The 26,310-nt window shown below is 42.8% G+C and overlaps 1 protein-coding gene across 1 annotated transcript in view; it reads right to left on the bottom strand.

Moving 5' to 3' along the window:
* Positions 1 to 26,310, bottom strand: part of SKAP2 (src kinase associated phosphoprotein 2) — a 324,806-nt gene that overhangs the window by 40,211 nt on the left and 258,285 nt on the right. The window contains exon 11 of the mRNA XM_069729895.1: positions 12,886 to 12,995. Coding sequence (XP_069585996.1) covers positions 12,886 to 12,995 — 110 coding nt within the window. The remainder of the gene's footprint in view (positions 1 to 12,885; positions 12,996 to 26,310) is intronic.

The raw sequence follows: 26,310 nt of genomic DNA on the forward strand, positions 1-26,310 counted from the left end.
AAACTAAACCTGTCAAAAACTGAACTCCTCGTGTTCTCTCCCTCTACTAACGTACCTTTGCCTGACATTGCCATCTCCGTGTGCGGTTCCACCATTACTCCAAAGCAACATGCCCGCTGCCTTGGGGTCATCCTTGATTCTGACCTTTCATTCACCCCCTACATCCGATCACTGGCTCGCTCTTCTTACCTGCATCTCAAAAACATTTCTAGAATTCGCCCTTTTCTTAATTTCGACTCTGCAAAAACTCTGACTGTTTCACTTATTCATTCTCGTCTGGACTATTGTAACTCTCTACTAATCGGTCTCCCTCTTGCAAAACTCTCCCCGCTCCAATCTGTCCTGAATGCTGCAGCCAGGATCATATTCCTCACCAACCGTTACACCGATGCCTCTACCCTGTGCCAGTCATTACACTGGCTACCCATCCACTCCAGAATCCAGTACAAAACTACTACCCTCATCCACAAAGCACTCCATGGCTCAGCACCACCCTACATCTCCTCGCTGGTATCAGTCTACCACCCTACCCGTGCCCTCCGCTCCGCTAATGACCTCAGGTTAGCATCCTCAATAATCAGAACCTCCCACTCCCGTCTCCAAGACTTTACACGTGCTGCGCCGATTCTTTGGAATGCACTACCTAGGTTAATACGATTAATCCCCAATCCCCACAGTTTTAAGCGTGCCCTAAAAACTCATTTGTTCAGACTGGCCTACCGCCTCAATGCATTAACCTAACGATCCCTGTGTGGCCTATTTATAATAAAAAAAAAAAAAAAAAAAAGGTTCCTCGCATCATGTTCTCATACACTTTATGCAGTATTAGCCCTCTGTGTCTGTACTGCTACATACTTAGGCAGGTAACTGGTTCATGCAGCTTTACATGAACACCTGAGCCTTACACTATAGCTGGCCCGAATAACTAAAGCAATTGTTACCATCCACCTCTCGTGTCTCCCCTTTTCCCCATAGTTTGTAAGCTTGCGAGCAGGGCCCTCACTCCTCCTGGTATCTGTTTTGAACTGTATTTCTGTTATGCTGTAATGTTTATTGTCTGTACAAGTCCCCTCTATAATTTGTAAAGCGCTGCGGAATATGTTGGCGCTATATAAATAAAATTATTATTATTATTATATGATTAAGGAAGCCTATGAGAGAAACATTCTCAATAAAACAGAAAAAAGGTTTTTATCAAATCCTGCACCAACCATGGCGTTATTTTATCATCTACCAAAAGTGCATAAGAACTGTGAAAAACCACCTGGTAGACCAATTATATCAGGAATAGGGTCTTTAACTTGTCATCTTTCTCATTATATTGACTTGTTTTTACAAGATCTAGTAAAGTCTCTTCCTTCATATTTGAGAGATTCCACACAATTAATCGAGGAACTGAGGGATATTGAATGGGAAGATAACTATTCCTTTATCTCATTGGATGTTAATTCATTATATTCCAACATAGATCACGAAATGGGGGTAAATGCAGTGGGTTTTTATTTAGCAGAGACAGAGATGCTCCCCGAACAAAGAGATTTTCTGTTAAAGGGTCTGAAATTCATTCTTGAACACAATGTGTTCATTTTTGAAGGCGTACTGTACTTACAGTTGCTCGGCACCGCGATGGGGACTCGGGTCGCGCCAAGTTTCACAAATTTATTCATGGGGCGATTCGAGTCCTCATCGTCACTTTCTAAGCCTGTTTTCTATGACAAAATAAGGCTTTACAAGCGCTTCATAGATGATCTGATTATCATATGGAAGGGGACAGTGGAGGAAGCGGCACAATTAATAAAGGAGCTCAATAATAACACCTGGGGGATTACCTTTACATCACAAATTAATAAAGAAAAAATGGTATTTCTTGATTTAGAGATCAGCCATAGTGGTAAAAAAATCATCACAAAATCCCACTTCAAAAAAGTGGATTCAAATGGCTTTTTAGATTTCAATAGTGCACATTACAAGAAGTGGAAGGTTAATATACCCCACAGCCAATTTTATCGCATCAGAAAGAATTGTACAAGAGAATCTGATTATGTATATCAGTCTAAAATTTTAAAAAGAAAATTCAAGGAAAAAAGATACCCGAAAAATTTGATAAATGGTGCATATAGGGACAGCAAAATAAAAACATAGGAGGAATGTTTAAAAGGAAAAACCAGGAAGGGGGATACTTTGACTACTGGTAAGGAAAAAAGTGATGATCGCTGGAAATTGAATTTTGTGACAACATTCAATAGGGGCAATAAAATCACAAGAACTGTGCTTTCTAAATATTGGTACATCTTGAAGCGTGACCCTGTCTTGGGAAAACATCTCCCTGATAAACCAGGGATTACATATAGAAGGGGGAAAACTTTGAAAAATTTGGTGGCCCCCAGTAAATTAAAAAAACAGTTGGATCCAAAAAGAAAAAACATTTATAAAAATAAGGATCAAACTTTATGTGGAGTTCTTCAAGGCACCGGAGTTTTTAAATGTAACTCCAAAAAATGTTGTACCTGTGGGATCCTAGATCATGGGGCTAAAACTATTAAATGCAATAATACTGGTGATGTCTTTGAAATCTCACAAAGACTCACCTGTAGTAGTGATCATGTTGTATATGTCATCACATGCAGTTGTGGTTTGCAGTATGTGGGACGCACTGTACAGACACTGCGGTCCCGCATTAATGGCCACAGAAATAGAGCAAAAAATGGCTTTTTAAAACATAGTCTCTCAAGGCATCTACTACTTAAACATAATAAAATTTTTAACATAAAAGTAACTCCAGTGGAGCAGATACCCTCTGGAGTTGCAAACAGGAATGCTCTTTTAAACAGGAAAGAAACATTTTGGATATATCGTTTGGGAACATTATTTCCAAATGGATTGAATGATATCATAGAGAGAGTTTAAAGGATTTTTTTTTTTTTTTTTTTATAATTTTTTTTTTCTTGTGGTTTTTTTTCCCTTTGATATATATATATATATATATATATATATATATATTTTTTTTTATTTTTTTTTCTTGCTTTCTTTCTTGCATCAATGTTAACAAGGCTGTATCAATCAGTGGGTGTTTTCCTGAACTTGGTCCACACCCCAAATCAAGTTTCTGAGACTGGGATAAAAGGTTTGATACTATATATAAGTGTAATTGAATTTTATACTAGTGGGATTTGTACTGTGTTTTTATGATACCTGAAGAAGGATGTATACTGTATCCGAAACGCGTTGTATCTCTTCTATTTTAAGTTATGAAATAAAAAAATATGAAATATCATCTTTGAATGTGAGTCCTGGGAAGCGCTGCCATTCATGGGCTGGATGTGCTTTTCTTGAACTACTCATCCTGTGTGAGCCTTACTCTGGCTCTCTCACTTGGATCCACCCGAGGCAAGCTGCAAGTATCTCAGAGGGAATTTGGAGGATACACGATCTAAAGCCATTTTAGTCTTTTATCAGGTGAGTGCATAAAATTGTGCACCCTTTAAAGACTATAATATTGCGTTTACGCACTTAGGGCGCCGCGATTTGTCTGTTCTTCTCTCCCAAACAGGGTTTTTTTGTCTTTTGCCAGGATGTAATTGTACATAACAACACATGCTTTGACCACATCATCAATTTTCTCCATTTTTATATTGATTGGTGTTCCCAAAATGCACCATTTAGATACCAGCAAACCAAAGGCACACTCCACACTTCTTCGTGCCCTTGTCAGTCGGTAGTTGAAAATCCTTTTGGTGTGATTCAAGTTCCGACTCGAGTACAATGAGTGGTAGGCTCCACGGCTGTCTCAGACTTCAACGATGGGGTGTTGTCAGTAGCGATGACGAAGTCTTCTCCGTCTTTCTCTTCTTCTTTCTTCTTCACAAGCCACAGCAAAGGCAAAAGCCAATTTCAATGCCAAATTCAGATTACGATAGGAGCTCTCTATGCCAAGATCCATTTTGAAGCTGGATACAGCAGCAAAAGATGAGGGTTTCATCTGTGTAGGGTCTATATACAGAATCCCCATGAGACATGCCCATTGTGCTTGGCGTTTGTCAAGGAAATTCTCCTGGAACAGCATTTGCCGCATACCAAAATTCATGAAAATTTGGAACGCATGCACAGAAACAACGCAAACGCATGCACACGTCATTTTTGCGTCATGCATAAGCTGATGTGGATAAAAGTGCAGCATAACCATGCATTTGCATGCGCTTTGGCATGCATTTGCACATGCAGATGATACGCTGCGCACAGATACGCTAATGTGTACTTAGCCTTAGGGGGTCCTAGCCGATATGCTGTGCAGATGTTTCTGCATACAGTCCCTTGCGATATTATTCGGCCCCCTGGAACTTTTCAACCTTTTCCCACATATCATTCTTCAAACATAAAAGATACCAAATGTAAATTTTTGGTGACGAATCAACAAGTGGAACACAATTGTGAAGTTGAATGAAAATTATTGGTTATTTTAATTTTTATGGGAAATTCAAAAACTGAAAAGAGGGGCGTGCAATATTATTCGGCCCCTTTAACTTAATACTTTTTTGCTCTGCCTTTAACAGCGACTACAGCTGCAAGCCGCTTGGGTTATGTCTCTATCAGTTTTGTACATCGAGAGACTGAAATTCTTGCCCATTCTTCCTTGTCAAACAGCTCGAGCTCAGTGAGGTTTGATGGAGATCATTTGTGAACAGCAGTTTTCAGCTCTTTCCACAGATTCTCGATTGGATTGAGGTCTGGACTTTGACTTGGCCTTTCTAACACCTGGATACGTTTATTAGTGAACCATTCCATTGAAGATTTTGCTTTATGTTTGGGAGCATAGTCTCGTTGGAAGACAAATCTCCGTCCCAGTCTCAGGTCTTTTGCAGGCTCCAACAGGTTTTCTTCAAGAATGGTCCTATATTTGGCTCCATCCATCTTCCCATCAATTTTAACCATCTTCCCTGTCCCTGCTGAAGAAAAGCAGGCCCAAACCATGATGCTGCCACCACCATGTTTGACAGTGGGGATGGTGTGTTCAGGGTGATGAGCTGTGTTGCCTTTACGACAAACATATCATTTGGCATTGTTGCCAAAAAGTTCGATTTTGGTTTCATTTGTCCAGAGCACCTTCTTCCACATGTTTGGTGTGTATCTCAGGTGGCTTGTTGCAAACTTTAAACAACACTTTTTATGGATATCTTTGAGAAACGGCTTTCTTCTTGCCACTCTTTCATAAAGGCCAGATTTGTGTAGTGTACGACTGATTGTTGTCCTATGGACAGACTGTCCCACCTCAGCTGTAAATTTCTGCAGTTCATCCAGAGTGATCATGGGCCTCTTGGCCGCATCTCTAATCAGTCTTCTCCTTGTTTGAGATGAAAGTTTAGAGGGACAGCCGGGTCTTGGTAGATTTGCAATGATATGATACTCCTTCCATTTCAATATGATCTCTTGCACAGTGCTCCTTGGGATGTTTAAAGTTTTGGAAATCATTTTGTATCCAAATACAACAGTATCATGGACCTGCCTGTTGTGTTCCTTGGTCTTCATGATGCTCTCTGTGCTTCAAACAGAACCCTGAGACTATCACAGAGCAGGTGCATTTATACGGAGACTTGATTACACACAAGTGGATTATATTTATGATCATTAGGAATTTAAGACAACATTGGATCATTCAGAGATCAACAATGAACTTCTGGAGTGAGTTTGCTGCACTGAAAGTAAAAGGGCCGAATAATATTGCACACCCCTCTTTTCATTTTTTGAATTTCCACAAAAATGTAAAATAACCAATAAATTTCGTTCAACTTCACAATTGTGTTCCACTTGTTGTTGATTCTTCTCCAAAAATTTACATTTGGTATCTTTATGTTTGAAGCAGGATATGTGGGAAAATGTTGAAAAGTTCAAGGAGGCCGAATACTTTCGCAAGGCATTCTACAATTCCCGCTACTTGGTTGTGGCATTCAGTATACGCTGTTCCTGCTTGCGTTTTGCATCTTGCCATTATGTGTTGGACTGTTTCTGAAGTTTCTTTGCATAGTCTGCACCTTGGGTCTTGTCTTGTGTGGTAGATTCCTGCTCCTATGGATCTGATACTTAGTGCTTTCTCTTGTGCCACTATGATTAGTGCCTCTGTGCTATTTCAGAGTCCAGCTTTCTCCAGCTTTTGGTAGGATTTCTCCATGTCAGCCACCACCATTATCTGTCGATGGTACATCCCATGCAGTGGCTTGTCTTGCCATGGTGCTTCATGTTCCTGTTCTTCCTTCTAGATCTTTTGTTGTTGCTACCTTAGGCTTTCTCTCAGCATCTTTTGGTGCCATTTTTCTGATCTATTCCTGGATACTCCTTGATTCATCCATAAAGGTGGCTTGGATGCTTATCAAGCCTCGACCACCCTCCTTTCTGTTGGTATACCATCTTTGGGTGCTAGACTTAGGGTGGAGACCTCCATGCATTGTGAGGAGCTTTTGTGTCTTCACATCTGCAGCTTCCATCTTTTCTTTAGGCCAGCACACTATGCCAGCAGGGTATCTGATAACTGTCAGGGCATATGTATTGATGGCACAGATTTTATTTTTCCCCTTGAGCCGGCTCTTCAGGACCTGTCTTACCCTTTGATGGTATTTGGATGTTGCTGCTTTCCTTGCCTTCTCATCATGGTTACCGTATCCCTGTGGGATGCCAAGGTACTTGTAGCATGTCTGTACATCTGCTATATGCCCTGCTGGTAATTCCATTCCATCAGTCTTGACTACCTTGCCTCTCTTTATTACCAACCGGTCGCACTTCTCCAGTCCAAAGGACATCCTGATGTCTTCACTCATTCGTTTTTTCACATACAGCTTGACGTCATCCATGAAGAGGAGTGTCTGATGGTGTTTCCACTCTTACACTTGTACCCATGGCCAGACTCTAATTATCTGACTGGGGGGTTCAAGCCTATGCAGAGCAGCAATGGAGACAGTGCAACACCTTGGTATATGCCACATTTGATGGTCACTTGTGCTAGTTGTCTTGAGTTGACTTCCAATGTTGTTCTCCATAGCCACATTGAGTTTCTGAGGAAGGATCTTAGTTTCTTGTTGATATTGTAGAGAGCCAAGCCTTCACAGATCCATGTGTGTGGCATTGAGTCATACGCTTTCCTGTAGTCAATCCATGTGGTGCTGAGATTGGTCTATCTGGATCTTGAGTCTTGAACGACTGCTCTATCTACTAGGAGCTGATACTTAGAGCCTCTGGTGTTGGTCCAAATGCCTTTCTGAACTGGATTCATGTTCTCCTGACAGGAGTTTTCATGTTGTTGTAAGGCAGGTTATTTGGCGATAGTTGGATGGAACTGTTCCTTTGTGAGGGTCCTTCATGATCAGTACTGTTCTTCCTTTTGTTAGCCAAGCTCAGTGGTGGCCTGCTTCTAGCAGTTGGTTCATCTGCTTTGCCATGTGTTCATGTACCTGTTATGACCTGGTGGTTAGGAGCACCCGGAATGACCTGATAGTTAAACCTCATACAGGATGAGCTCTGGGATGTGGGAGCTCTGCTGACCGCAAGCCCTAATCCTATCACACACACTAGAAATAGGCGTGGAGCGCTCCTGACCAGACCTAGGCGCCTCGTCACAGCCTAAGAACTATCTAGCCCTAGAGATAGAAAATAAAGCCTACCTTGCCTCAGAGAAATTCCCCAAAGGTAAAGGAAGCCCCCCACATATATTGACTGTGAGTAAAGATGAAAGTCACAAACGTAGAAATGAAACGGGTTTCAGCAAAGGGAGGCCAGACTTACTAAATAGACAGAGGATAGGAAAGGTAACTTTGCGATCAGCACAAAAACCTACAAAAGACCACGCAGAGTGTGCAAAAAGGACCTCCTCACCGACTCACGGTGCGGAGGGGCCACTCTGCATCCCAGAGCTTCCAGCTAGCAAGACAAAATCATGATAGCCAGCTGGACAAGAAAACAGTGAACAAATAATGACTATCAGGAACTTAGCTTCTGCAGGAGAAGGCAGGTCACCAGAGAGATCCAGGAGCGAACTGAACCAATGCAAAAACATTGACAGCTGGCATGGAGTAACGATCTGAGAGGAGTTAAATAGAGCAGCCAACCAAAGGATAAATTACGTCACCTGTGTAAGGAACCTCAGAAGCAACAGCTTCACTCATAGCCACCAGAGGGAGCCTATAGACAGAACTCGCCGAAGTACCATTCACGACCACAGGAGGGAGTTCGACAACAGAATTCACAACATGTACCGCTGTTAATTTCTTTAGCCAGTAGGTGTGGATCATGCCTGGGCCAGGTGCCGTCCAGCTCTTCATGTTCTTGATCCGCTGTTGAATGTTTGCTTCTGTAATGGTGACTGGTTCTTGCTCTAGGTGGTTGCTGTGTTTCGTTCTCAGATCATGCAGCCACATTGCACTGGTGTTGTGCGTTTTTCCTTCTCCCATATGTTCCTCCAGTATTGTTCAGTCTCTGCTATTGTTGGAGATGCTACCTTTGTGCTGTTACTCTGTAGTTGGGAGTACACCTTGGATGGTTCTTTGGAGAACAAAGCATTTATGTCCTTGGTCTCTGCTTCTCTAGTGGATCTCCCTAGTCTTGCAGCAAGTGCTGTGAACCTTTGTTTAGCAGTCTCTAGGGCTCCAGTTAGGGTCAGGCCTTTGTATTTGTCCAGCTTGGTCTTATTCTTGATTTTTACACCCTTCTGTATTTCTGATAGTTGGCTGACTTCCTTTCGTGTCACCTTGTTCTTTGCCTCCAGTCTTCTTTTCCAAGGGGGGCATGTACTTCTGTTGTTCTTGCTGGTTGTATAGCCAAGCATTTCCATGATTGCTGAGGTAGTAGTATTGATCAGTTTATTAGTTTGAGTTATGGTGGTGGTAGGTTTTGATGCAAGTGCTCTATTGTCATCTTCTAGTATACTGTCTGGCGGTGTTCCGCAGCGCTTTACAAATTATAGAGGGGACTTGTACAGACAATAGACATTACAGCATAACAGAAATCACAGTTCAAAATAGATACCAAGAGGAATGAGGGCCCTGCTCGCAAGCTTACAAACTATGAGGAAAAGGGGAGACACGAGAGGTGGATGGTAGCAATTGCTTTAGTTATTCAGACCAGCCATAGTGTAAGGCTCAGGTGTTCATGTAAAGCTGCATGAACCAGTTAACTGCCTAAGTATGTAGCAGTACAGACACAGAGGGCTAATAACTGCATAAAGTGTATTAGAACATGTTGCGAGGAACCTGATTATGTTTTTGTTTTTTTGAATGGGCCACACAGGGATAGTTAGGTTAATGCGTTGACGTGGTAGGCCAATCTGAACAAATGAGTTTTTAGGGCACCCTTAAAACTATGGGGATTGGGGATTAATCGTATTAACCTGGGTAGTGCATTCCAAAGAATCGGCGCAGCATATGTAAAGTCTTGGAGACAGGAATGGGAGGTTCTGATTATTGAGGATGCTAACCTGAGGTCATTAGCGGAGCGGAGGGCACGGGTAGGGTGGTAGACTGAGACCAGAGAAGAGATGTAGGGTGGTGCTGAGCCATGGAGTGCTTTGTGGATGAGGGTAGTAGTTTTGTACTGGATTCTTGAGTGGATGGGTAACCAGTGTAATAACTGGCACAAGGTAGAGGCATCGGTATAACGGTTGGTGAGGAATATGATCCTGGCTGCAGCATTCAGGACAGATTGGAGCCAGGAGAGTTTGGTAAGAGGGAGGCCGATTAGAAGAGAGTTACAATAGTCCAGACGAGAATGAATAAGTGAAACAGTAAGAGTTTTTGCAGAGTCGAAAGTAAGAAAAGGGCGAATTCTAGAAATGTTTTTGAGATGCAGATAAGAAGAGCGAGCCAGTGATCGGATGTGGGGAGTGAATGAAAGCTCGGAATCAAGTATGACCACAAGGCAGCGGGCATGTTGCTTTGGAGTAATGGTGGAACCACACACGGAGATGGCAATGTCAGGCAAAGGTAGGTTAATAGAGGGAGAAAACACGAGGAGTTTAGTTTTTGACAGGTTCAGTTTCAGATAGAGGAAGGACATGATGTTAGAGACAGCGGTAAGACACTCACTGGTGTTTACTAAAAAGGTCGGCATGATAACAGGGGAAGAAGTGTATAATTGGGTGTCGTCAGCATATAGATGGCACTGGAAACCAAATCTACTGATTGTCCAATAGGGGCAGTATACAAAGAGAAAAGGAGGGGGCCTAGGACTGATCCTTGAGGAACCCCAACAGTAAGGGGAAGGTGAGAGGAAGAGGAACCAGCAAAAGATACAGTGAAGGAGCGGTTAGAGAGATAGGAGGAGAACTAGGAGAGAACGGTGTCCTTGAGGCCGATGGAGCGGAGCATAGAGAGGAGGAGCTGATGATCCACAGTGTCGAATGCTGTGGAGAGATCCAAGAGAATTAGCATGGAGTAGTGACCATTAGATTTAGCTGTTAGTAGGTCATTAGAGACTTTAGTGAGGGCAGTTTCAGTAGAGTGTAAAGAGCGGAAACCAGATTGAAGAGGGTCGAGAAGAGAGTTATCTGAGAGATAGCGGGTAAGACGGGAGTGGACCAGGCGTTCGAGGAGTTTAGAGATGAAGGGATATGAATGATAACACCAAAACTTTTTCTCCACTCATGGTTAGTGGTTGGGTGAAGCCATTTATTGTCAATCTACTGTGTTTTCTCTTTTTGAATCATAATGACAACCCAAAACACAACGGCTTTTTGACATAGTATTGCCACAGATATGGGTGTGGAGTACACACAGCAGTTTTTTGGCACAGTACTTCAACAGGTGAAATTGCAGAGTTCATACAGTGGCTTTTTGGCACAGTAAACCCACAGATATGGGTAGGGAATATACACAGAGGCTTAAAGGCACAGTACTCCCACTGAGACACAAAGAGCTTTTTTGCAGAGTACAAAGCCAAATTCTGTCCCTCACTCCAGCTTTGTCCTGTCCCTACACTAATGAGAGCAGTATGGCAGCGGCACTCATGTTCCGGCATTTATACAGGCCGGTTCATGTGGTGCAGCAGTCAATCACAATATTTGGCATGGTTGTGATGGCTCAGGAAGTGCCCACAGTCTAAAAGATTGTTGATTGGCTGTGCTGCAGCTTTTCAACAAACTTTATTAGGCATCTGAACATGAACAATAAACCAAACATCCTGATGTTTGGGGTTCGGTACTGGACACTAAGTGTCCAGTATGAACCCTGAACTTTACAGTTCGGGTTCGCTCATCTCTAGTGGTAAACCATAAACACACTTTTCTCCTGAACCTAAGGGCACTCATACACCTTATGTCACTGTCAGCCAAACACTCAATCGGCCGACATCTATTTTTCACGATTCTCCCACACACATACACATTTACATTGGATGAGCGTGAATTTGTTTACAATGGGGATAGTGGAGTAAGTAGCTGCCAGACACCTCTGGATGGTTATTGAAATTCAGCAAACGCAATCTTTCTCTCCCCTGACATAGCACTATAGAATCATAGAATGTTAGAGTTGAAAGGAACCTCCAGGGTCATCGTGTCCAACCCCCTGCTGATAGAAGGATTCACTGAACCATCTCAGACAGATGTCTGTCCAGCCTGTGGGATGCCAAGGTACTTGTAGCATGTCTGTACATCTGCTATGTGCCCTATGTGATCACGAATAACCGACGTGTTGGACCTCCAATTCCCTCTATTAAATAATTCTAATAAAAATATATTTGGTATTGATGCATCCATGAAAGTATATCAAAATATTGAATTAAATAACCTGATCGGAATACGATGTATCAAGAAAATAAATTGAAATGCCACAATTTCTTTTTTTTTGGGGGGTGGGGCTTTCATAAAAAATTTCAAAACTTTTTGTCTTCCCCAAAACAGTATCAATAAAAAATATAAGCTCGCCATGCAAAATACGAGTTTGCACAGAGCTCCATCAAAGGCAATATAAAAATGTTACTGGTCTCCAAAAATAACGACAGGGCAGGGAGCAATCTTTTTTTTTTTATAAACATTTGAATTTTTTTCATCATTTAAATATAAAAAAAATGTTTGGGATCGCCATAATTGTACTGACTTGGAGAATCACGTTGTTAGGTCATTTTTAACATGCCATAAAAAACAAAACTTGAAAAACTATGGGAAAATGGCATTTTCTTTTTCACCATTTAACCTTACTTTGATTTTCTTTTCTGTTTCTCAGCATATTGTTTGTTAAAATGAATGGTGAAATTTAAAAACAACCACTCGTCCTACAAGAAACAGACCCTCATACAGCTATGATGACAGAAATATATAAAAAAAAGTTATAGCTCTTGGAAGATGGGGAGGAAAAAACAAAAGCACAAGAAATGAAAAATTGCCAGGGCTCAGAGGGGTTAATATACATGATATAACATCAGCTTACATTGCAGATATCACCATAAAATGCTGAGTATTATAAACCCATCTAGACATTACAGAGGCTTCCTGGAGATAGGAACTGTGTGTAGTACAGTGATCCTAGTTGACCTTTCTTGTGGAAATAATTCCTAATCAAAATCATCTACTTTGAAAGGGAAGATGAAAATATTACATGTATAATCAGTAGGCAGTTAGGGCATCCGATAATTATTGTCCATTATAATGGCTCTTGCTGAATCTTAGCCAAAGCCTTGTATGTATAAACATGCTTTTAAGTTGATTCCTGTTATTAAATGATGTTTTTAAATGTGATTGTATTATAATGACAATGTCATTTATTACTGCGAGTGAGGACAGTTTGTATGAGACATGGAGTTTTGGGATGCACATTCAGTATTACTGGAAGTGCCAAGAATACTTGTATGGATTTTGCCAAACAATTGAAGTCCCAACCTTGTTCTCAACATAGAAGTGCACATGTGAAAACTTACCCGGCTGAGAATATATATAACATCACCGTATTTAAAGGACAATTCATCTGGGTGATCTCCTGCGCAGTCATACAAGCCTCGATAGAAATTTGCATAGTCCGTCTCTTTTCCTGTGTAAACAAACAAATAAATCATAAATTAGAGTTTTGACTGCTACAATAATATCAAAAACAAATTAAAAGTATTAGGCCGGAGTCACACTACCATAGAATACTAGCGAGTGCTATGTGAGAAAACATCGCGTAGCACTCGGCCCAGTGTTAATCTATGGGGCAGCTCACATCTCCGTTTATTTTCTCAGGCATATTCTACGTGTGTGTAAAATCGTAGCATGCTGCCATTGTCACTGAGACGTGGCCAAGACTCGCCAATGCAAGCCTATGCGTGCGAGAAAAAAAATGCACAGCACTCGGCCCATGCGAGTGCAGGCCGATTTTTACGCACCAGTGTCCTTTGAAAAGCCTGCAATTCATGTGCCGCATACAGTAATATCACACTGACAGCTTAGAATAGAATCGACAGAATACACAGATATACAGATGTCAGTGACGCATAGATAGATATAGATAGAGGAAAAGCCGGCAATTCATGTGCCACGTACTGTAAAATCACTGCATGACAGGTTAGAATAGAATAGATATATACACATAGAATACATAGATATATAAATGTCAGTGACACACCGACAGGATAGCAGAGATGGATTACATACAGTAAATACAAATAGAATAGGTAGATATATATCTGTCAGTGAAAAGTGCAATGAGTGTGTGCAAATTACTGTACATGTATTTAATTAACAAAAGATTATTTTTCTGAAAAAAAATGTTGTGTGCTCCAGCGCAATTTTCGTAAAAGGCAGAAGAAAAGCTGACGGCTGGGGGCCTATGTTTATAGCTTGGGAAGGGGGTGATACCTATGGAGCTTCCCAAGCTATTAATATCAGCTCACAACTGTATACTTAACCTTTACTGGATATTACTGGATAAAATGGGGGACCAATTCTGGCACTTAGCCTTGCTCTTCCAACTTTCCCTGTAGCGGTGGCAAGTGGGGTGATAGTTGTAGGGGTTGATGTCACCTTTGTATTTCCAGGTGACATTAAGCCCCGAGGTTAGTAATGGAAAGGTGTCAATAAGACGCCCCCATGACTAACCCATAGTTATACTGTATGAAAATACAGACACCCAGAAAAAGTCCTTTAATTGAAAGAATGACACAGACTCCTTTAATAATCTTAAGTCAACCATATTTACGACCTCGCCCATTCCCCTAATGCCCTTGTCATCTGCAAGGATGTGTCATCTTGCAGGATCTGTCTGACGGCACAGCGAGAAAGAGAGCTTTCTCATTCTCGCGGTGCCATCAGATAGGTAATAGGAGTTCACAGAGAGACACTGAGCACACGGTACTCAGTGTCTGCAGGATGGCAGACTGTGTGGAAAAAGAGGAATAACAAAAAATAGTATTAAACAAATGAAGAGCAAAGTAGGCATCAGAGTTATTCACTACTACTACACCGCATCAGGACACTGCTTATCCTATTATCGAGCCTCCTGAGGAGCCCAATGGGGCGAAACGCGTAGAGGCGCTGCTCATCTGTATAGCAATTGGCAGGCGAAGGGAGATAAGTGTTTTAGTCCTTTGCTATATTGGAGATTCATGATATGTGGACATTTTTGTAGCCGTGTTGGGGCACTACAATAGACTCTCCCATTACGGATATTATGGCCCTATAAGCATTTAGGCCAAATATCCCTCCCATGTTTTCGCCGATACGCCAGTATCTTTGCCTACTGTGTTCCTTATTATGTTTTTATCTTTGTGGGGATCTAGGGTTCCTTTAGTATAGGATTATCTCTGTCTATCTACAGCGGTTCCCTTAGTCTGTGGGTAGTGGGTTTTCCCAGGGGATATAGGGTATTACAGGGCCCCTAGGGATAGCCACCGTGGAGTGGGCGCGCCATATTGTTTCCCTCATAGGGTGCCAACCCCCACAGATAGGAAGGTGCGAGAATAGCACACATCAGGGACACCTAGTTACTCCATTTTTAATTAAGTGTTTACGTGTGAGCACAGTGTATGTCTTTTTTTGATTTTTTTTGTCATTTTTTGTGGTGTGAACCAATATGTGGGTTCTTGTTATCAATAAAGATTTATAGTTTTTAGGGATTGCATACGATTGTATACGTTTGAGTGGAGTCTAAAGAATTAACTTAAAAGTTGGCAAATGGGTAATTACTAAGAAAGAAAAAAAAAGAATCTTCGTGCCAGATATTTTGACAAGATACCATGTGTTTGACAATGGCAATCTGCATGTAAATTGCATCATTTCATTTTGATGGAAGCATAAACACAGTTGAGACTTTACCGCCAATCTAAGGTTGTTAGAAGATCTTTAAACAGCGGGCCCGGTGGATTCCATAGCACTTTATAACCCACATTTACATATCATTAGCAAGTTGTGTGCATAATGCATAGATCAGGAATAAATTAAATTGAAGTAACTTAGTATGCGAAAAACACTTTATAGACAGCTTTACAAAATGAGCGGTATTGATAACTGAACGCTCATAGAGAAAGTGAAACACTTAGCTATAAATCCTCAGGATTCCTCCATGTAAGAGAACGGTACCGATAAATTGCAAATTGCACAATGCCAAAGTAAACATGCAACTTACTCCAGAATTACTTCTAACGATAAGTCACTGACAAGCTTGACAAATTCTTAATCGAAGAGGAGGAATTTCATGATCTTGCAAAAAATGCGCTGCACCTTGTGGGTAATTAATTTCTGTTATATTCCCAACTGCAAGAGAAGCAGTGTAATATCTTCAGGATTGGGAGCTTCTCGCTAATGATGAGAGTCCTTATAGCTTTCTACAGCTTCCAGTGATTTTATTATAGAGGTGATGACCTGCACTGTAGAAAGGCCGCCATCGGTGGAAATGTTGGTGGAGGTCCTAGTTGTCAATCTCCCATTGATTTGACACAGTTGAGAATTACTGGCGGAATGTTTCCTGCAGAAATATATGCTATTTGTCAGTCTCTGATGTAATAAGTGTTTTCTATTTTAAGTATGATCCAGTAAATTAATTTTTTTAAGCAAAAAATGCTTTAAAGAAAAAAAAAAAAATCTTTACTCTGGTGATCTCAGTTTACTTGCCTGCAGTTATTCAAGTGCCATAGGCCCATGTGACCATTGCAGTCATTCACTCGCCCCAGTGGTTTTAAGTTATTGAAACAGACATCACTGCTTGGTTTAGCGATCAGCTGCAGTGGTCACATGGGCAGGTGGCATTTACTCATCTACAGGTAAGTGGAAAGTGACCAACTATGACCATTGCTTTAGATGTGGGAGTTGAAAGTGATGGATAATATAAAGCATTCTGAAATTTTACCTGAAATAACAAGAATAAGCTGTTGTGCGTGTACATGAGAAATAACACTACTTCTGGTCATTAAATGACTTCTATCCTGCATATTTCCTGTACTTTTGCCCTCTGTGAACTATATTTTCAGTTTTCAGTTCTGAACTAGTGGGAGGAGACTAGCTGCTAGGATGTCTCTGTCTATGGTTAGCACATTTTCAGAAATAGCTGAAGCATTAGACAACTGTAAGTGGGTGGAATGTACTGTCGCTTTCCTGCCCCTGAATACACCAATTGCATCATGTGATTAGTGTCATGTGTTTTTATACATATAATGTTTCATATGAAGTGTAGACTATGTCCTGCGGTTTCCAGTGTGTATTGTGATATAGAATGTGATCTAGTGTTAGGGCTGGCGGAACGCACCGAGTATATTTAGATACAATTATTGGTGCGTTCGCAGCCCTGGGTCTACCGTGCAGGAGACGAACCTGCTGCTAGCAAATGGCCGCACAATATGGTGGTATAAGCGAACTCTGTTACTTCTCAGTGTCGCAGAGAAGGGAAAATGCTGTGCCTTGTTAGCATCACAGGGGAACACAGCTGCCTAACAGAGCAAAAGCAATTAGTGGTCAGGGACTAGCAAGCACACAAACACCTCCTCTCCGGTGGAGCCGGAATTCTAATGGCTTTATGCAAGCCCTGAATTCGCCATTCAAAACTCCTCACCGGAGGTGCCGGTATTCTAGTGGCTTATTTCAGCCGGACCCTGACCACAAGCAGACAAGACCACTGAATAGCAAAAGCTCATGACATAAGCTGATCCTAGCACATGGCCGTGCGGTCATGCAAACCTTTTATATCTGCAGCAACTTCAGGACCTTCCTAGAGGACCAATGGGAGCTGCCACAGTACCTGAGCAACTTCAGGACCTTCCTAGAGGACCAATGGGAGCTGCTGCAGTACCTGAGCATGTGACCCCTGACCTCCAATGAGAGGTCTTACCGTGGGCATGCTCAGAAGGGGAAAAGCAGGACTTAGTCCCAGAGACATCTGGAAAGGCAGCAGTAACCATCCGCACAGTATCAGGCTGAGCCAGACGCTGAGACCGACGTCTCCTCTGAGCAGGCTCCACTGCGGCTGGAGAAGAATGGGAGACCGCAGCGGAGATGGTTTGAGACTCCCCCTGTGCAGAGGCGGGCACTCGACCCCAAACATTACCCCCCTCCTAGGCCCCCGCCTTGGCCCTTGCTACGCTCGAAGGCCGCAATGAGCTGCGGAGCTCGAATGTGCTCAGCAGGCTCCCAAGACCTGTCATCTGGGCCATAACCCTTGCAGTCCACCGAATAAAATTTCTTGCCACGTACCACCTTGCACCCCAAAAGAGCGTTCACCTCGTAATCATCCGTAGACGAACACGATGTTCCGGCAGATGACACGGAAAACCGGGACATGTAAACGGGCTTCAAGAGGGACACATGAAAGGTGTCGGTGATAACTAGGCGTGGAGGAAGGGCCAGACGGTAGACCACTGGGTTAACCTGTTCGCGGACCTTGAAGGGTCCCAAGTAGCAAGGTGCAAACTTAGTGGACTCAACTCGCAGCCTGATGTTACAGGCGGAGAGCCACTCTAAGTCGCCAGGAGAAAAGGTCAGAGCAGGGCGCCGATGTGTATCGGCGGAGGACCTCATTCTCTCCTTGGAGGCCCGGATGGCATCCTAAGTGCAGTCCGAAATGTCCCGTGCCTCCACAGCCCAGTCTACCACCCTGGAGTCGGCGGAAGACACGGGCATAGGCACAGGAACCCGCGGATGCTGACCGTAGTTAGTGGGAGGGGGTTAGAGCCAGGGAAACCAGACTTCTTCATGTTTGAAGGGAGATAAGGTTGGAGTTCATTGAGTAATGTGGCATGGTCAAGCTCAAGGTGCAGTGGACTGACAGCACGAGGAGTACACATTGTTCCGGGCAGTATGAGACCTTACGAAATGCCTTGTCGACATTCCTGCAATGTCGGATGCTCAAGGCTCAGAACAGAGGCTATGGAAAGTACCTCAACCCATCCTTAAAGGAAGATAGACGGTGGAACTACATGTGGCAAAGACAACTGTTCTCGGGTGTGCTGCTGATCTGTACTGGAAATCCCTATGGGTGACAGGATTAGTATGCAAAGGGATAGTCCAGGTAGAACGGAAGGAAAATCTGGAAGTGTACTGCATGATTGAAACAAGAAACAGAGAGTGCTGTGCCTGATACTACATGATGCATACGGATTGTTAAGTAAATGTCTTTGTCATGAAACAAACTGGGTGTCCCCTGATTCATGTGCGGCGGCTCCTGAAACTGGAGATGGCTGAGGCCTGCTACATGCAAGTGAGTGTGACACACACACTGGGAATGGGACACGATATTCCTGTAAAGTGCCAGGCACCTTACACAACAATTCTGAGCAGTGTAGCTGTGAATCCAGCTCTGGGATGAATAAATGTCACACTGCAGCAGATCTGCCTATTTTGTCTACCTTTGCTTTGCTCTGACTCTGCTGTTTTTTCCTCCTCACCTTGGCCTACCAATAGAGTATAATCAGACACATAACATGACGCTTCCTTGTGCTGGTAGTCCGTCTTACTTTAACCAAGCTCTTTTTTCCTTGTGGAGGTAGAGTTCAGGAGGTACAGTTAGGTCCATATATATTTGGACAGAGACAACATTTTTCTAATTTTTGTTATAGACATTACCACAATGAATTTTAAACAAAACAATTCAGATGCAGTTGAAGTTCAGACTTTCAGCTTTCATTTGTGGGTATCCACATTAAAATTGCATGAAGGGTTTAGGAGTTGCAGCTCCTTAACATGTGCCACCCTGTTTTTAAAGGGACCAAAAGTAATTGGACAGATTCAATAATTTTAAATAAAACGTTCATTTTTAGTACTTGGTTGAAAACCCTTTGTGGGCAATGACTGCCTGAAGTCTTGAACTCATGGACATCACCAAAAGCTGTGTTTCCTCCTTTTTGATGCTCTGCCAGGCCTTCACTGCCGTGGTTTTCAGTTGCTGTTTGTTTGTGGGCCTTTCTGTCTGAAGTTTAGTCTTTAACAAGTGAAATACATGCTAAATTGGGTTGAGATCAGGTGACTGACTTGGCCATTCAAGAATATTCCACTTCTTTGCTTTAATAAACTCCTGGGTTGCTTTGGCTTTATGTTTTGGGTCATGGTCCACCTGTAGTATGAAACGACGACCAATCAGTTTGGCTACATTTGGCTGGATCTGAGCCCTCAGTATGTCTCTGAATACCTCAGAATTCATTCGGCTGCTTCTGTCCTGTGTCACATCATCAATAAACACTAGTGACCCAGTGCCACTGGCAGCCATGCATGCCCAAGCCATCACACTGCCTCCGCCATGTTTTACAGATGATGTGGTATGCTTTGGATCATGAGCTGTACCACACCTTTGCCATAATTTTCACTTTCCATCATTCTGGTAGAGGTTGATCTTGGTTTCATCTGTCCAAAGAATGTTCTTCCAGAACTGTGCTGGCTTTTTTAGATGTTTTTTAGCAAAGTTTAGTCTAGCCTTTTTATTCTTGATGCTTATGAGTGGCTTGCACCATGCAGTGAACCCTCTGTATTTACTTTCATGCAGTCTTCTCTTTATGGTAGATTTGGATATTGATTCACCTACCTCCTGGAGAGTGTTGGTCACTTGGTTGGCTGTTGTGAAGGGGTTTCTCTTCACCATGGAGATTATTCTGCGATCATCCACCACTGTTGTCTTACGTGGGCGCCCAGGTCTTTTTGCATTGATGAATTCACCAGTGCTTTCTTTCTTTCTCAGGATGTACCAAACTGTAGATTTTGCCACTCCTAATATTGTAGCAATTTCTCGGATGGGTTTTTTCTGTTTTCGCAGCTTTAGGATGGCTTGTTTCACCTGTATGGAGAGCTCCTTTGACCGCATGTTTACTTCACAGCAAAACCTTCCAAATGCAAGCACCACACCTCAAATCAACTCCAGGCCTTTTATCTGCTTAATTGAGAATGACATAACGAAGGTATTGCCCACACCTGTCCGTGAAATAGCCTTGGAGTCAATTGTCCAATTACTTTTGGTCCCTTTAAAAACAGGGTGGCACATGTTAAGGAGCTGAAACTCCTAAACCCTTCATCCAATTTTAATGTGGATACCCACAAATGAAAGCTAAAAGTCTGAACTTCAACTGTATCTGAACTGTTTTGTTTAAAATTCATTGTGGTAATGTCTATGACCAAAATTAGAAAAATGTTGTCTCTGTCCAAATATATATGGACCTAACTGTAGGTTGTAGGGGAAAAAGTAACTCATAAGAGGAGAAGGAAGCATATTTCTCTAATAATATAGATTGCCAAGTTTCTTATATTTGCTTGGACTATTTAAAGGGATTATTTGTAAAGGCTAGAAATGCTATAAATGTTCTCTATGTTCAGGAGTGCACTGCTTCCTGGCCTACCGGTTTCCTGCTTGCCAGGGGGTGGTGCATTACTTGAAGATTACAGTGTCACTTTAACTGCTTTAGGTTCACACTGCCTTAGCAGCAGCCCATTCAGCACATACGCTAACAGGCTGCTGTAACACAAGTGCCGGCGTTTGCATCGCGTTAGTGCAGATAGAGCATCTGCTAGCTCTATCTGCGTTAGCAGTGACAGACCCGGAAACGCTGCAGCCCGCGTCTCCGGGTCCGTCACTCAATGACGGCACTTCCCTAGCGCACGCCCATTGTGGGCGCGCGCTAGCGATGCGTCCGACATTGCAGTCAATGGCGGCCGTAACGGACTATGTTACACCGCATTTATGCCGCGGTGTAACGTTGTCCGTCTAACGGACACCATCGACGCAGTGTGAACCCAGCCTTACTCTCTGATGATGCAATCAGAGGCAGATGTACCTCTACAGCATCAAAAGCTCACTGGATCCATTGATCCAGCCAGCTACAGAGCAGCACTTGCCAGCATGTTCCCCTGGTTTAGAAAACCTTGACAAAGAACTGTAAACTTTAGAATTAAAAATCCCTTTATTCTGGAAAATGGAGAGAATTTTTAATAAGAATCACCGTAAATTGAAAAGTTGCTAGTTTTTATGAACACTTAGCAATTTTACCCATTTATTAAGTGGCGACAACTTTTTTAACCCACATCAATGCATAATTAAGGTAGTACACTCATTTTGTTATTGGATCATTTATTGCACATTTGCCACTTTTCCTAGTACATCCAGACTGCTCCCGGAAAAAGACAGACTTTCCAGAGTTCCAGAGGAGTTGACAAATGCCATGTGCACTACTGAAACCTCTTGGAAAGCAATTCTTCCAGAGAATTTCCTGTGTCTCCCGTGGGGACATCTCATCATTAGACGAAGCCTCTGTGTATATTTATTTATGTGTTAGAAAGCGATGAGGATAGGCTATGTTGTAGGGGTGTAGAGGGGCATGGCCTATGAAAAGGGGATTAGTGTTGGGAAAATTGGAAGCACTGACAACACCTCTTGGAAAGGCCTCAATAAAAATTGGTGGATACATTGTTTAGTTTTTCATGTTGGGCCATAAATATTTTGACATTTTCAACAATTTTCTGCTTTGACATATATTATTGTGTGGCCCCCAATTAGCAATGCTAAAATATAACCAAAACTAGTCACAACAGTATTTGACTATTGCTTCTCAGTGTCTCAAGCAGTCTCGACAGAATGATCAAATGTTCGTTTGGCTTTTAGTGGCTGCAACAATCTCTGGTTTAACAAAATAATTGGTGTTCTTTGTAAAGCAATTGCCAGATAAATTGAGATAAATATATAATTTGGCATGGACATCAACCATCTCCATATCCTGGGTGGTGAGGCTTTTGTAGAAAAAAAAGGTGACAAGACATTGTTTAGACAACTACAAAGCATAAAATATTTTATTTTTGATATATAGTGTGACTATCAAGCGAAACGCTATGATTGATAAAGTCTGAAGAATTCTTAGTAACCGGCACTGAATAAAAAGCAGAACTTGGAAGTGGTTTTCACACAATTTTGTAGACATTTTTAGTGCCTTGCAGTGGTGACACACAATGTGATGTGCTTACTTCCTTTCTGCAAAACACAAAGCGAGCCTATAAACTCATGGTAACCAGTTTGCGCTTTCCTGTGTGGGCCCTGAAATCAGCCTTTTGTTTCCTGTCCACATGTCAGACGAGGGAAAGAATGAAAAGGAACTTCCTGATCATGGTTTCCATGTCCACCCTTCTCCTGACAGCAGAGGAGAAGTGATGTATATGGCACGTACAGCTGAGAGGGTGACCCAGACTACATTTCCTTACAGGACACAGTTAAGATAGGGCCACCATGCTTTTGCTTTCATAGAGGTGCTAAGCCCTGATAAGAAATACATCTTCTGCTGTCCGATGTTGTGTAACCTGTCTGTATTATTAAAAGCACAATACCCTTGAGTTCAGGAATACATATATTTAAGGAAGCTTCAAATGCCTCATTTGACGTCTGATAACAGAAATATCATATATTTGTATAAGTTTCCAAGATAACGCTATTTTATCTAATAATATTCCACTCAGCCCTAATGAAGCTTGCAATCTAGTTTCCATAACTCATGCAATTTTATTAGATTTCATTAATTTGAAAACCAGTAAAGGTCAAGTTCATAAACAAGAGAAGTTGGGTAATAGGAGAGCTGCACCAGCAATGCACAAAAATAATATAGTCACTATGCTGAGCTCTGACATTTTATTTTTATATACCGTATAAGAAAAAAGTTACAACCTTTTCCCTATATGAGACATAGGGCAGGGGGACAGAAAACACTTCCAGGAAACGTGCAGACACCAATGTTTGGTGTCTACATAGATTCCTCTTTGGAGGCGCTGTCATCATTTCCCAGTTTCTGTCTCCCCAAATCGTCCAATGGAGTTGAGTAGGAGATGAGATTTGGCAAAGAAAGAAGACCGGTGTTGTTCACTCGGACCTTAATGAAGTCAGATGATTCATAAAGAGACGTATGCTTTTTCATGAACCAGCGGCAGAAAAGTGATGTACACCTCCCCACGGCCATGTTCTACCCACTCAGCTCCGCTCACTTTGTCAGAGCTGGGCAAAAATTGGATTGAGGACAGGGCTGCCACTAGGAATTTCGGGGCCCCACCCCTTGAATTGTCCACAGTCAAAAGATTTTTAAAGCCGCCACCACGACAAGGTCAGGCCCTACCCTACTCTAACCTACTAAACATTTACCACCACATAGTGACCAAATAATAGCACATCAAGGAACGAATACCACCACACCATGTCCAGATCACATATTACCATTACATAGTGACCAAATAAAAGCACATACAAGGAACAAATACCATCACACCATGGCCGGACAACATATTACCACCACATAGTGGCTGAATACTACAATACTGATCAGTAATAAAAAACCCACAATACTAATATCACCCTAAGTGCCAGTATACACAGGAGATCTGTACTTAGTATGCAGTGTCTGTGTACAGGTAATACAGTGATCACCAGTGACATTATACACAGGAGCTCTGTATATAGTGTATAATGTAAAGGTAATACACTGATCATGGTGACATTGTACACAGGACCGCTGTATATAGTATACAGTGTATAGCATCAGTGTACAGGTAACACACTGACTCACCAGTGATGTCTCTAGGTGAAGTCCTTCATCTTTTGCTTTTAATCTTCATCCAGCACATACCGCCGTCACTTCATCCAGCGAGTGCTCGTTTCTGCCGGAAATAACTGAGGTTCTCCATCTTATCCATCCTGCCCCATGATCCTACACCATCTGTCTCCATCCTGCCCCATCTGTCCCATGATCCTGCACCATCTGTCTCCATCCTGCCCCATATTCTTGCCCCTTCTGACTCCATCCACCACCATGTCTCTATTCTGCACCCCGTTTCTCCAATCCTGCCCCCATGTTTCCCATCTGCCTTCGTGTCTCCCATCTGCCCTCGCGTCTCCCATCTGCCCTCGCGTCTCCATTTTGCCCCGTCTCAATTCTGCCCCTTGTCTCCTTTTTGCCCCTTGTCTCCATTCTGCCCCCGTGTCTCCATTCTGCCCCTGTCTCCATTCTGCCCCTGTCTCCATTCTGCCCCATGTCTCCATTCTGCCCCTGTCTCCAATCCTGCCCCGTGTCTCACATCTGCCCCGTGTCTCCATTCTGCCCTCTTTGCTCCAATCCTGCCCCGTGTCTCCATTCTGCCCCATGTCTCCATTTTTGCCCCCTGTGTCTCCAATCCTGCCCTCTGTCTCCATTCTATCCCCTTGTCTCCATTCTGCTCCCTTGTCTCCATTCTGCCCCTTGTCTCCAATCAGCCCCGTGTCTCCATTCTGCCTGTGTCTCCAATCCTGCCCCCTTGTCTCCCATCTGCCCCTGTGTCTCCATTCTGCCCCGTGTCTCCATTCTGCCCTGTGTCTCCAATCCTGCCCCGTGTCTCCATTCTGCCCCCTTTGTCTCCAATCCTGCCCCATGTCTCCATTCTGCCCGCTTTGTCTCCAATCATGCCCCCGTGTCTCCATTCTGCCCCATTTGTCTCCAATCCTGCCCCCGTGTCTCCATTCTGCCCCGTGTCTCCATTCTTGCCCCCTGTGTCTCCAATCCTGCCCCCGTGTCTCCATTCTGCCCCGTGTCTCCATTCTTGCCCCCTGTGTCTCCAATCCTGCCCTCCAATCCTGTGTCTCAATTTTGCCCCTTGTCTGCATTCTGCCCCCTTGTCTCCATTCTGCCCCTTGTTTCCATTCTGCCCCGTGTCTCCAATCTGCCCCCATGTTTGCAATCTGCCCCTTGGTCCATGTGTCTCTATCCTGCCGGTGAAACATTGCGGCTTGCCGCTTTCAGTTAAAAAAAAAAAAAACCTCCCGGCATTTCAGCGCGCACTCGCCGGCAAATGACAATGTCGTCATACGCCGGCGATGCGTGCTTACGTCAGCTGCCAGCCTCCGATTGGCTGGCGGCTTTAACCATTGCCGTGCAGCCCACATGGGCCAGCAAGGCTGCAATAGAGTAACTGAACCCGCGTCTTGGACGCCCGATGCGGGCCCCCTCTGCCCACTGGGCCCCATACGCCGGTCAGGGCAGTAATGCCCTGATTGAGGATGCCAAAAGTCACAAAATTTTAGTGCAGACTTGAATTATGCCAAAATTATGTGACATTTCAAAGCTTTTTATGCTAGAATACTGGTGTAAAAGCTTTCATGAATCGGGCGCCATGTGTTTACTATGTTACCATACCATTTTTTATCTTTTACTTTACCTTTTAATAGAAATATATCCTATATGTTAAATGCAATATAAAACATTACAACAGGTTGGAAATTTAGAGTGCTTTAGCAAAAAGAGTACACAAGAAAATGGCTGGTGCAAGCCTGTGATTGGCCATACATATTAGATTAATGTTGAATAAATCTGGCAATCACTTAATGTATATGGGGGCCTCCAGTCTCTCACCCTATGACAGATTTGAAAGGATAAAAATATAGGGCAGGTAGATTTGAAATTAAACAAAGTCCAGCTCACCATGGTCGACATCCTTGGAGACTCGGAGCATGGAACCGCTGTGTCAGGGCGTAGAAGAATCAAAGAAATGATTAAGAATCCAGCTCAACGAGATAGTGAAAAAAACTTTTATTTATTCATTTGGAAAACGAGTTCAGTGGAGGATAAAAACATCAGCAATTACAGAGAATAAAATGCGATATCAGCACGTTTCTGGTGACCAAGCACCCTTAGTCATGGACTAAGGATGCTTGGTCACCAGAAGCGCGTTGATATTGCATTTTATTTTCTGCAATTGCTGAAGTTTTTATCCTCCACTGAACACATTTTCCAAGTGAATAAAGAAAAGGTTTTTTTTCACTATCTCGTTGAGTTGGATTCCTCATCATTTCTTTGATCAGGTAGATTTGAACATGCCCAATTCTTTTGTTCTCAGGAGAAATACATCTGGTGGTTTATCTGGCAGAGAATTACTCCCCTCTCCCCATACAGAACACATACAGG

Source organism: Ranitomeya imitator, chromosome 6, assembly GCF_032444005.1.
Source record: "Ranitomeya imitator isolate aRanImi1 chromosome 6, aRanImi1.pri, whole genome shotgun sequence".
In the NCBI taxonomy this organism is placed as follows: domain Eukaryota; kingdom Metazoa; phylum Chordata; class Amphibia; order Anura; family Dendrobatidae; genus Ranitomeya; species Ranitomeya imitator.